Here is a 12,520-nt window from a genome sequence, read left to right as displayed (position 1 = left end):
CTTGATATTTTAGAATGTAAGTGTTTACAATGAGAGTTTTCTTCACCATAAGTACATAAAAACCTGAGAACAGGTCTGGAATGCTTGTGTACCGTCAATCAGCCAAGGTGTCAATATGAATAGAGTGTGTCCAGTTCAAATTATTTGACACAAAAGACAGGTGGTAACATCACCAAAGGTGATACAAGTCACCCACTTTCCCTACATTATAACAGTTTACGTATGATATAGAAACGAAAGTTGTCTGTAAAGAATACAGTTCAAGTAAAGAAATTGAATGTATTTGAGAGGGATAGCCTTTATATAAGATATTTAAATTAGTAATAATACACATTTAATGATATAAAGAATAAATGGATTTTAATTGTTCCACTACAAGAATTGTATCAGAAAGAAATAAAAATTATGAAATCTGAAAGAAGGCGTTTGTGAAACGTACATACATTCTCAAAATTGCAGTCCACCTTTCCACTCTGTTTTGCACTGAACTGTGTGAAAGAAAGGCTTCAAAAGTAAGTTTCACTCACTTGCAGTTAAAAAAACTTATACCCTTCCAGCAGTTGGCAGCATTACCGTAATGAACTGTTTCTCGTGTTGCAGATGTATGGGAACTGCAGTTGTATAGGTTCAGAAGGAATGGGGTGGGCAGTGGATGGTGCGTGTCAAGTAGACTGCTCTACCAACTTTACCATATTCCTGGTAACTCTGTGCATTATGCAATTCCTCTCAGCATCAGGCAGGGCAGGCAACACAATCATACAGTTCAGGTACACTTAAGTCATTGTGTCCTACCTTCAATGCTACGAGATATATCGTAAGTATGTGACATCATCATTAAAGGCCTGTCATGACATCTCTTGATAGTTTGAACTATTTCAAGACTGGATTTATAAGTTTGCCGTAAAAGTACCCTTTCTTTGCCCAAGTTGTTCTTAAATTAAATTGTACTGAAATCATGAAATTGATTATTTATTACCAAATTGTATGGAGGTAATATATATTCTTGTCGATAAATTTTCTGTCATTTACTTCCTGTCCTGCATAATGATCAGTTTTTGAATTAAACAGTAGTCCGGCATCAAAACAGCAGTGAGAAGGTTGCTTTCACTTTTTGATTATAAAATCTATTACACTCTCCTACGAAATAGAACAGAGATGGAGCGAAAGGGTTACTATGGTCAGATAATAAAAGGATATCTATGAAACTGAAAGGTTCAAATGAATTTTTGTAAGAATTTATGTGTTCTATGTTGGTGGTAAAATCTCAGTTCAATTCTTGACTTCTTCTAGTCATAGAAGTTTTGTAAGTGCTGTTCATGCAAGCAATAGGACCTTTAGATGTAGGATCTTCTTCTATGTCTCTCCAGTCCGTATTCGGTCCAAGGCCTCCTCAATTCTCCTCTTCCATTCGGTCCTCTGTTAGGTCCGTCTGTCCGAGGCTTTGATCAAGGTTTGGAAACATTTTCATTTTTACGGTGCAAGGTTGTTAGCCTTGCGACCAACCCCCAACCTAGAGGACCAGGGTACCTGTCTTAGTTTGGCCTCTCCCCCTCGACAATGATTACACAATATAAAATAAACATCTCATTATACTTAACAGCTTTTATGCAATCAGAGTTTCCGTGTGGTAAATATCTAACCAAATGCAAGGAAAAGTAATTTTGGACTCCAAGCAATTTTGTATGTGTCAAGTAATTGACACTGAAAAAAATATATTTGTATTGGTTTAGCAGTTAGAACGCTTGTAATCCTGGGGTCCCGGGTTCGATTCCCAGCAGTGCCCGAATTTATAACTTGTGTTGTGCAAGGCCGTGGTCCAGGCATCACGGAGTTTTCCTCCGGGGCTTCCCCAGTTTCTCCGTGGCATTCCAACAGTTACTCTATACACACTTCTGTATCACCTGTCTAAAAAACATATATGAACAGGTCCCAGTCCAAGAAAAGGATGGAAGGATCCTGTTCATAATATGTCGCCAATCTCCTGTAAAGGAGATGGCGTAATAAAGAAGAAGAACTGTTGACTTGAAGCAAAGCAAAAATGGTAAAGAATACATTTTTAAAGTAAGTGAATTCAATGGAGTACATACAAATGAGTACAGCTTTACACTTTCATGTATGTGTTACATATAAATATTTTACTTTCTGTGTTGATGGGGAATATTTTTGACTGTTGAATACATTAACATTTTCTTCTGAGGATGGCCATCTCCAACAATAAAAATAGAATTATTCTCTTCCAGATGTGTTGATCAAGATGACAAATCCATGTCTATTGGCTTTACAGAGGCCCTGCTTTGTGCTCTTGCCTTCATTCCAGGTCCTATTGTTTACGGCGTGTTACTAGGTAATACTTCTTACGAAATAGTTCATTATACTTATATCCTTAATTTTAATTTTATTTTAAATAGTATGTATACACATGCACAGATCTGAATCCAAAACATATAAATGTCTTGTTGCTAGAATAAAGGACTGCCTAAATAAGGAAGCCTCGTAAAATGTGGCAAAATTAAAATATTCAGGAACTAAAGTAATAAATCAAAGTTAAATTTATGGCAAAGTGAGGGAATGTGCCCTACCAGCCAGCACAAAATCTAATCTAAACATTAAAATATACAAAACTGTAATTTTACCGTCGTTTGATAAAGGCGTGAAACTCGGTTTGTAAGGGATAAATGTAAACTGAGAGTGTTCAACGACGAGTTGCTCAGGAGAATATTTGAACTTAGAGAAGGGGAATGAGAAGAAGAAAAAACTGCAATACTTATAATATATTAATCATAAAAGCTGAAGGGAGGAGACCACTTGAGAGACCTAGACATAGGTGAGGAATAATATTAAAATGGATCTTAACCTTTGTCGCACAGCAAAAGGTGATTTAAACCCTCATGTTATGGATCTTCCAGCCAGACTTTTAAACGTGGATGGTGCATACATAAGTCATGATGCAAGGAAGGAAAAAATTAAAGAAATAAAGTGTGAGAATGTGAATTAAATTAAACTGGTGGGCTCTTGTTAATCTTTGAATTCTGTCATTCACAGTAATTTCTTCACCAGCTGAGTGACTAAACTTTTGAAAAAGGATGGTAGTAATTTTTATAGGTTTTGTGGGCCTTTAACCGTGCACTGGACTACTGGGGTGACCCTCTTTCATTATCACTGACCTCGGATCTGTGAGTAGGTTGGGACAAGTGTTCTATGTTCGAATGTTTCTGAATAATGACATGAGAAGAATGTAAAAATGAAATTTTGGGGCATCAATGTGGATTTTAAAATCACTCATTGTATATGAGTAGTAAACTATTTGTAATGTGTCTATTCATCACCGTAAGTACAGGGCAAGTCTAAATGATGTTCCCGATTTGAAACACGTTACTCACGTTTAATGAAATTCAGATGCACAAAATTGGTACCAATGGAAAGAAACTTTCCAAGTTTATGTTGGTATACTTCGCGGCCGCGTAGTAACACTGTTCACCGCCAGGGGCGATATGAGAGAAAATGGCTGCCATCGGAGACAGGGATCCTTTCGTGTCCTGAATTTCCATGTTCACCGGACCTGAAGCCCTGTGATTATTTTCTGTGGGGGTTCGTCAAAGTTAGAGTATTCATGCCACCCTTACCACAGACCTTGCTTGATCTGCGAGCGAGTATCACAGCAGCCATTGCAGCAATCGATCATGATATGCTGTAACGTGTCTGGGAGGAACTCGACTACAGGCTGGATGTGTGCCGAGTTATAAAGGGGGTTCACATTGAACACCTGTGATGTACTGAAACAAAACTTGGAGAGTTTCTCTTTCCATCGGTATCAATTTTGTGCATCTGAATTCCATTAAACGTGAGTGACATGTCTTTCAAATCGGGACTTGCCCTGTATTACCACTTTTACAGATTTTTACTGAAGACAAGCCATCACGTAGTGATCTAATCATCGTCATTGGTTTTGCTGTCTGATCTGTACGAGATACTTTTTTCTCTTAAGTGCATTACGTTACCAGCCAAATCACAGCTTTGAATCATGTGATATTTTACTTACAGCAGTGAAGAATATACAGTAATAATATATAATTAGATAAAAAGTGACAGATTCATAAAATGGTATAGTAGGCTGCATGATATTTATTTGTTTATGGTTTATTTAATGATGCTGTCAGCAGCTCAGAATATGTAGCACTAAATAATAGGATGATTAACAAATCATCATCCTTTCCCATATTAGGCCACGAGGCCTATTATGGTCTTGTGTTTTCTGTCCATCTCTTCTGAGGTCGGCCGAGAGATCTTTTCCCAGCAGGGCGGTATTTCAAAATTACCTTTGGGAATCTACTGTCGGTCATTCTATCCACATGATTTGTCCAGTTTTGTTGATATTGCCAAATGTAGTTCATTACAGGTTCCGTCTGAAGTTCTGTCATAATGTCCTCATTTCTCATGTGGATTAACAAATAATGAATGTGAAAATATATGGAAAGAAGTAGTCATGACATGATTTAAGGTATTGTTCTGGCATTTTCTTAGGATGACTGAGCAAACCACAAGAAACTTCAGTCAGGCTATCTGGTTTGCAGGTTGATATTTTAACTTGACACCTCCTAAACATGAAGGAGGATTAGTCATTCAGTATGACAGTATCCTTAGCAACAATATGCAAATAGAAGTAAAAAAAAGTAAAGTTTGTCCCACTATACGCCATGTAGGCGTTTGGGGGGAGAGGAGGTATAGCTCCTCCCTTCCTTGACCTCGGCACTAGATGGGGGTGAGTGGTCAGCATCACGCCCCGGCCGGCTTTACCCCCGGGAAAGGACCCCGGTACCCATTGTAGAGGAGGCTGGGTGGGCCCCAGAGCCGGTCTGGACCCAGAGGCTAGAGGAAAAATCCTCTGCCCCCGTCGGGGATCGAACCCCGGTCGTCCAGCCCGTAGCTAGTCACTATACTGACATTCATCTTCTTTGCAAGTCATACTAACACTAGCTTACCATCTTGTTTGATCCATCTGTAGTAGGAATCTGTTTAAGTTGTCAACAATCAAATTGCACTTGTCAAGTTACAGTAATTATTGGTCTTGTGTAGCCGATATATTTCCAAAGTGGTGGTCATCAAAAGACTAAACCTCCACTCAGAATACATTTTCAGGGGTTCTATATCCATTCGTCAGATTATGGTCTCACATAATGAGATAAGGGTTTAAGATATAGGACATCATTTCAGATTCAGCGTGCATAGTCTGGGGACAGACGTGTGGAGAAACGGGCAACTGCTGGCTCTATGATGGACAGAGGCTAGGGTTCCTTCTCAATTTCACTGCATCAGGTAAGTCACTGATATGAAACACAGAGGAACCTCTTTTAACAGACCTACATGGGGGGGACCACGGGTCGAATAAGCCGATAAGTCGGATCAGCGAGGAGAAGGGGAATGTGGTTATGAATATGAAAAAATAAGTAGAAGACAAAGATATAATTAGCAAAGTTGAAACAAAAACATGTACATAATTGTTATAAATACTGAAATATACAGAAATTCAATACAGATTTTCCTCAGCAGATAATGCGAGCTTTTCGCATGCACAAGCCGGTGGCAAAAGAGTCGATCGTGAGCGCTGTTCGAGGAAGTCCCCGTATTAAAACAGTGAATTTATCAGTCATTCTGAGTCACTGTCCTTCGCATGAAGTGGAGGTTCTGGTGTGCTTCTGCTGATGTCAGTTGGTTTGCTTGCTGTGTTATCCTGAACAAGGAGTAGGGGTTCAGTTTCTACGGGAACCAGGAGGTTTATTTTCAGCTGGGTTGTTTTTTGTCTTTGCCTGTGAATAACGAGTTCTCTAAATGTCCAGACACCATAGTGGTCTAGCGGTTAGAATGCTGGGATTGTAATACTGGGGTCCTGGGTTTGATTCCCGGCGGTGCTCAGATTTACAACTTGTATTGGGCAAGGCCATGGTCCAGGCATCACGGAGTTTTCCTCCGGGGTTTCTCCGTGGCATCCCAACAATTACTCCACTTTCATCATCATTTCGCAAAAAGGGGGTCACAGCACGAGCGTTAAATGTCGCGGTCCCGATCGAACCCATGTACTGATGAGTCGTGAATCCTGCTAACACCCAATGCACACCATGCTGAATGGTGTGTACTGGATACAAGAAAAGTGTGTTCATAATGATCAGCAAAACCTGGGTCCGAGGTTAGATCAATGGACTGTATGATACCATCAACATATTCCCTCAGCTGAGGCTTTGCTTTTCTCCTACATCATCAGCTTCAGTAGCAGAAACATTCTCAGCAATTTTCTCATAACCGATCTGTTCGAAGTTCGGTCGGTTAATGCGGGAGTCGGATAATCGAGGGTCAGTTACCAGTGGTTTTCACGGCAGTGAGTTTGAAGATGGCCGTCTTCTCGGTTGTTGCACCGTGTAGTCTGGTAGAAGTTTACCGACGTTTCAGAGGTCCATGCTGCCTCCATCATCAGGGCAATGAATAAATAACAATTATTCAGGCTACATGGCACAACAACCCAGAAGACGGCTGTCTTCTGACTTCCACTAAATAAATTATACTGAATAAGTGAAATTACTTACTTATATTCTATATGATGTCAAAGTTAAGAATATGTGGAGCTATACCTCAACTCCCCCAAATTTATTTATATGTGTTGCTTAATTAAGCTCAGGGACAACTTCAGTATCGGGTTTAATATCTGTTGTCGTGATTGGCATGTATCTCCTGAAGTATTGTCTTTGACAGATTGTGTTTTATGTTATAAGGTAACTATTGTTCATCACACAGAATGATACAGTTTTATAAAAATCGTATTTTGGTCACACAAAACAATATCATCAGGCCACAGGCCGTGTGTTGACAATCCTTGGTCTAGATCAGGAGTTCTCAATCTTTTCCAAACCTACGACCATATTCATCCTTGCTTGTTGAGGGTCACACGATTGATTAAACATGAGGACAGTTTAGAGGAGCTTCATGGCAGTATTTTAAAAATGCTAGTAAATTACTGTAATGAACAGGCTCACGTATTACTCTGTAATTTTCCTTTCTCAAAATCAATTGGGAAAGGAAAATTATTGAGTAAGATATTCTTGTTACTGCATTGCTAGAGTAGTTTTTCAACATGTAGGATTTTAGGTTTTTACAGCGGTGAGTATGAAGATTTCTGTCTTCTGGGTTGTTGCGCTGTGTAGTCTGGTCAATGTTAACCAACGTTTCAGAGGTCACACTGCTTCCGTCATCAGGGCGAAGATTTCTGTCTTCTGGGTTGTTGCGCTGTGTAGTCTGGTCGATGTTAACCAACGTTTCAGAGGTCATACTGCCTCCGTCATCAGGGCTAAGATTTCTGTCTTCTGGGTTGTTGCACCGTGTACTCTGGTCGATGTTTACCGACGTTTCAGAGGTCATACTGCCTCCGTCATCAGGGCGATGAAACGTTGGTAAGCATCGACCAGACTACACAGCGCAACAACCCAGAAGACAGAAATCTTCATACTCACTGCTGTGAAAACCTCAAATCCTACTGTAATGTTCACTGAAACATTACACAATGAACAAAATAAGCTACCAAAGCCAAAAACTAGTTAAAATATATTTAAATTCACTTTTTTCATTATATAAGGACAATAAATAAGAATAAAGAAAACATGTTTCGAGGGTGGACTAAAATTTTATTAGCCTGACGGTGCGTATTTATCACAAATAAAATTCACGTAATCAAATCAAGTATAAGACTTCAGGACATGTACTAAAATTTTATTCCAAAAACAAGACGAGAAATTATCGCTCGGGAAACCCAGGCATAAATGGAAAGATACCGTTAAACTTTAGGTAAAAGCATTCGTGTAATTCGGGGCATAGACTGGTTTCAGTTGGCCGAGGATGCATTTTAATGAACACTTTGGAACAGTACATTTCTATCTGTAATGAGGTTTATGCGAAGTCTTGGCTTATCGCAAAATATACTCTGAAGCAGAACCACGTCGTTTATGAACCTAAGCTGTTGGGAACATGCGATCTCTTTCAGGTTTCCTTCTGGGTGGCACACTGCTAGACATAGGAGTGTGGTACAATGTAAAAGATCTTCAGATATATGACAAAGAAGTTGAGACAGGCAACATGAAAAAGAAAAAGACTAAGAAGAATACAAGAGAAGAACAGGAGAGGATAGATCAATTGAATGAGCCCTGTGAATTCCCTCTGCTATAACATATGTAGAATACTGTAAAATTATCTCATTGTAGACTCTTTTATATGTTGCGTAGCATTGTCATGATTGGGTTAATGTTTCACACATTTGATTTTGCCATTAAGAAATTCTGTAAATGATTTAAGGTTTGCCAGAATAGGCCATCTTCTTTATTCCTAAAGTGCCAAATTGTGATATAAAAAATTAGAAACCAAACATCAGTACCATAAAGTGGTGCTTGATACTGGCCTTACCTCTTGAATTCCAATCAGGCACTCTGGCAGGTCCCAGTTTTATTTCGGTTTTCTAGGGTCAGTTTGAATTCTGTTGGTCATTTGTGAAAATGTTGACCTATTCTCAGGCTATACTGTCTAAGTCTCAACATCTTGTTACCAAAAATAAGTTTAACCAAATCAATCAACAGTATTAAATCTCAGTCAAAATAAACAATTAATCAAATGAAGGGATATAGTTTAATTCTTCTTCTTTTTCTATGGCTCTCCGGTCCGTATTCGGTCCAAGGCCTCCTCAATTCTCCTCTTCCATTCGGTCCTCTGTTAGGTCCATCTGTCCGAGGCTTTGGTTGAGGTTTCGAAACATCTTCCTTTTTACGGTGCAAGGTTGTTAGCCGTGCGACCAACCCCCAACCTGGAGGACCAGGATACCTGTCTTAGTCTGATCTCTCCCCCTCGACCAATCTGGCTAGGGAGTCCCTACCAGTAGCTATGCTGCCGCCAGCATAGCCCTTGGGATCACTGAGGTACTCAGGCCCCACCACCAAGACAAGATATAGTTTAATTAAGGGTCCTAAATACACCCACCCTCCTTTCTATGTCAATCAAATTTTATTCCAGTTTATCTTTCACATCATGGAAACTCATGTGGGAGTCAAAGTTGGATTGGGCGGTAACAATATTGAATACTCATTTTACCGCATTTTCTGTATCCTGTGTACATTAAATATCTTAATGGCATATATACTGGGTTATATAGTTTCCAGCAACATGCACCTGGGCTCTACTGTGGCCTGCATATATTGTGCTGTACTATTGCGAGAACAATACCATCCTTAATAGCTCATATTTTTGAGTGCATTCCATACTTGCCTCGAAAGCAGACTCCCGGGGAATCCCGTGGTAAACGACGAGGAGCTGACCAGTGCCATCCTCGAGGCCACAACAGCGTCCGCTCCCAAGCTTCGACCCCGCGTGGACAGGCAACCACCCCTGCCCACTAGTATTAAAGGATGAAATACGCCTGAAGAACCGGCTGAGGAGGCGGTGGCAGGTCACGACGGACCCCGCTCTCAAAGCTCAGGTCAACCGCCTCCAGAGGTCGGCGATCTATCGGCTCAACGAGTGGAGCGACACGCTGGAATCCTTGAACTGCGAGGACCACGCTTTGGAAGATGACTAACCGGGTAATGCGAGTCCCCACTCCGTCGCCCCCTTGCTAGTGCCAGGAGGACTGTCTCTCTCGGACTCCGAGAAGGCGGAAGCCCTGACCGACAAACTTGAGGTCCAGTTTCAGCCGGTGGACGACCCGTCGGACCCGGCTGTTATTGACATGGTTAACGAGGCGATGCGAGTATGCCCCCGCAAGTGAACCGAAATTAACCAGTCCCTCGGAGGTCCTTCAGGCCATCAAGGGACTCAAGGTTGACAAGGCTCCGGGCCCCAACGGTATACCGAACAGGGTCCTGAGACATCTTCCACGGCGCTCGATAGCCTTTCTCACGAAAGTTTTCAAAGCGGTCCTGCGCAGGCAGCACTTCCCCTCGGCATGGAAACACGCTCGCGTGGTGTCCATACTGAAACCGGGGAAGGACCCCACGCTACCTTCTTCGCTCCACTGTTCGTTCCTCCACTCATTGAGCCGATAGGTCATCGACCTCTGGAGTCGGTTGACCTGGGTCTTAAGAGCGGGGTCCCTCGTGACCTGCCACCGCCTTCTCAGCCGGTTCTTCAGGCGTATTTCATCCCGAATACTAGTGGGCAGAAGCGGTCGTCTGTCAACGCGGGGTCGAAGCTTGGGAGCGGACGCCGCTGTGGCTTCCAGGTTGGCACTGGTCAGCTCCTCGACGTACTTTTCGATTGCCTCCTCGTCGTTTACCACGGGATTCCCCGGGAGTCTGCTTTCGAGGCAAGCCTGGAATGCACCCCAGTCCATTCTCGCGAAGTCCGGGCGGTCAGGTAGGTTTTGAATGGGTGATCGGCACGTGGTGTCGATGAGGACGGGCAGGTGATCTGAGCTGAGTGCGGGGCAGACAGTCAGATGCACCGGTAGGACGAAGTTCTTGATGATGACAATGTCAAGGACATCGGGGGTTCCGTTGTGTGTGTAGGGAGCCATGGTTGGGGAGTCCGGTCCGTACATCAAGCAGGAATTTCTGTTGGCGTAATCACGCAGGAGCGAGCCCCTCGCAGAGAGCCTAGAATTCCAGTCCGTGTGCTTCGCGTTGAGGTCACCAGCCAATAGGACCAGGACACCCCCGCTCAAGCACTTGGTCAGGTCCGACTCAATCCAAGGCCGGGTGGGCGAGAGGTATGCCGCCACGAGCTTGACTTTCCTGGTTGCCAGCACCAGGTGATTGGCGGTTGCTTCCAGTTGCTGCAGACCCGAGACCGGCACAGGGTAATGATCAATGCCCCTGCTGACAAGGATCTCCGTGCCTCCCCCCTGCGTCGGGCGGTCCATACGGTGGCAAACATAGTTCGCGAACCTCCAGGCCCGACCCGACGTGAGGTGTGTCTCGTTCAGGAGGCAAACATCGACTCCGTAGTCACCGAGGAACTGTTCCAGCTCCAGCTTCTTGCCGCGAACACCGTCGGCGTTCCAATAAGCCAGCCGCAAGGCCTTACCTCCGTGTCCTCTAGGCAATGCAGTCATACTCGGCTACGAAGAGGATAACGGTTTTGAGGACGGCTCGCGGACGAGCCCCTCCGGATGGGAGCCGCGGCGAGGAGACGGCGTGTCAGCTCGACGCAGGCTTGTGTAGGGAGGATCTCCAGGAGATCTGAGATGCCCTGGAGCGGGGACTGACCCTAGGGTGGGGTGGGGCCAGTCTTCTTGGGAGCAGGTGCGATCTTCTTGGGAGTGGGTGCGGTCCTCTTGGGAGCCGGTGCAGTGGGATTTGCCACCGGCACCACAGGACGAGCGGGCTTGGTACTGCCGTCCTTAGGGACAGCCTGCCGCTCAGTCCGTGCAATAGCGCCGGACGGCGTTGAGGCGGGGTACTTCGCAGCCTCAGCCTTGACGACGCGGCCACCACGGACCACGTGGTTCCAGCCAGGGCCCATGTTCTCCTGTTCCGGAGAAGGCTTAGCTGGCGCCGATTTGGGCACTGGCAGGCGCGTGGAGACGCCGTCCTTTCGGCCGCGTTCCCCTCTCGCACGCTTTGCAGCGGCCGCCTTGGCTTCCTTCCACTTACTGCAACCTCTGTAGTTGGTAGTGTGGTTGCCCCCGCAGCTGAATCACTTAAGCTGCAGTTTGGAGGTGACACACGACCCGGATGGGTGGGCGTCCCCGCAGGCCACGCACCTGGGTGCATAACCACAGTTTCGCTGCGTTTGTCCGAAGCGTTGGCACCGCTTGCACTGCATGGGCCCCTTCGGTTCGACGTACGTTTCCACCTTAACACGCAGATCTCGGTTAGAGCACGCACCTTCGCCACGTCGGGGCCCCGTGCTACCGACACTAAAGTGCGGCATGAGGGGGCGGTCACCGCCCTGGTCCATGACCCGGCGCCTCGATCGGAGTTGCATGACCCCCTGAACGTCAATGTGCATGGCGGTCAGCTCCTCACGGATCTCGGGCATGGGCACGCCCAAGTTTTTAATCACCAGGCGCACGAACCGATCCTCGGGGAGGGAGAATGTGTGAAAACTCACACCTTCGTCCTCATCGAGGGATCGCAGGACCCTGACGGTGGCCCGGAATCCGTCGGCTGTATCGGGCACCAGAGTCAGGAGATCACCCTTCATCTGGGCCACGATCCCGCAGGCCGAATCCGCGCGAATCCTCTGTAGGAAGCCGTGAATGTTTTTCACCCCAGAGACGTACACCGGGGTTTTGTTCCGGCGCTCCCCAGGAGCCGGTTTCACCACTTGGGTATTAGAAGCGGCGTCCGACGACATGTCAGTCAGAGGCCCGGACAGGTCACCGGAAGCCCGGGGAGACCTGCGCCTAAGTACCTCCTCTGCCGAGGAAGCGGGTCCCGGCTGGGAGCCGGGTCCCTTGGCTGAGGGCTTGACTGTCCCACTCGGCGGCTTCAGCGCGGCGGGGTGAGCGGGGGGAGGTCTGCGGGACGACAACACGTCCCTCTCCCCTTTAACC

The 12,520-nt window shown here is 45.1% G+C and overlaps 1 protein-coding gene across 1 annotated transcript in view; it reads left to right on the top strand.

Moving 5' to 3' along the window:
* LOC110827548 (solute carrier organic anion transporter family member 74D) overlaps positions 1-8,648 on the top strand; it is a 28,704-nt gene extending 20,056 nt beyond the window's left edge. The window contains exons 12-15 of the mRNA XM_087351680.1: positions 601-767; positions 2,241-2,344; positions 5,212-5,313; positions 8,024-8,648. Of these exons, the coding sequence (XP_087207806.1) occupies positions 601-767; positions 2,241-2,344; positions 5,212-5,313; positions 8,024-8,205 (555 nt within the window). The 3' untranslated portion in view covers positions 8,206-8,648. The remainder of the gene's footprint in view (positions 1-600; positions 768-2,240; positions 2,345-5,211; positions 5,314-8,023) is intronic.
* Positions 8,649-12,520: the final 3,872 nt, after the last annotated feature.

Source organism: Zootermopsis nevadensis, unplaced genomic scaffold, assembly GCF_977971745.1.
Source record: "Zootermopsis nevadensis isolate Lab colony 2312 unplaced genomic scaffold, Znev_1.0 Znev_ptg000020l, whole genome shotgun sequence".
Lineage (NCBI taxonomy): Eukaryota > Metazoa > Arthropoda > Insecta > Blattodea > Termopsidae > Zootermopsis > Zootermopsis nevadensis.
Note: the sequence above shows the minus strand (reverse complement) of the source record. Positions and strands in the feature narration are given on the sequence as shown.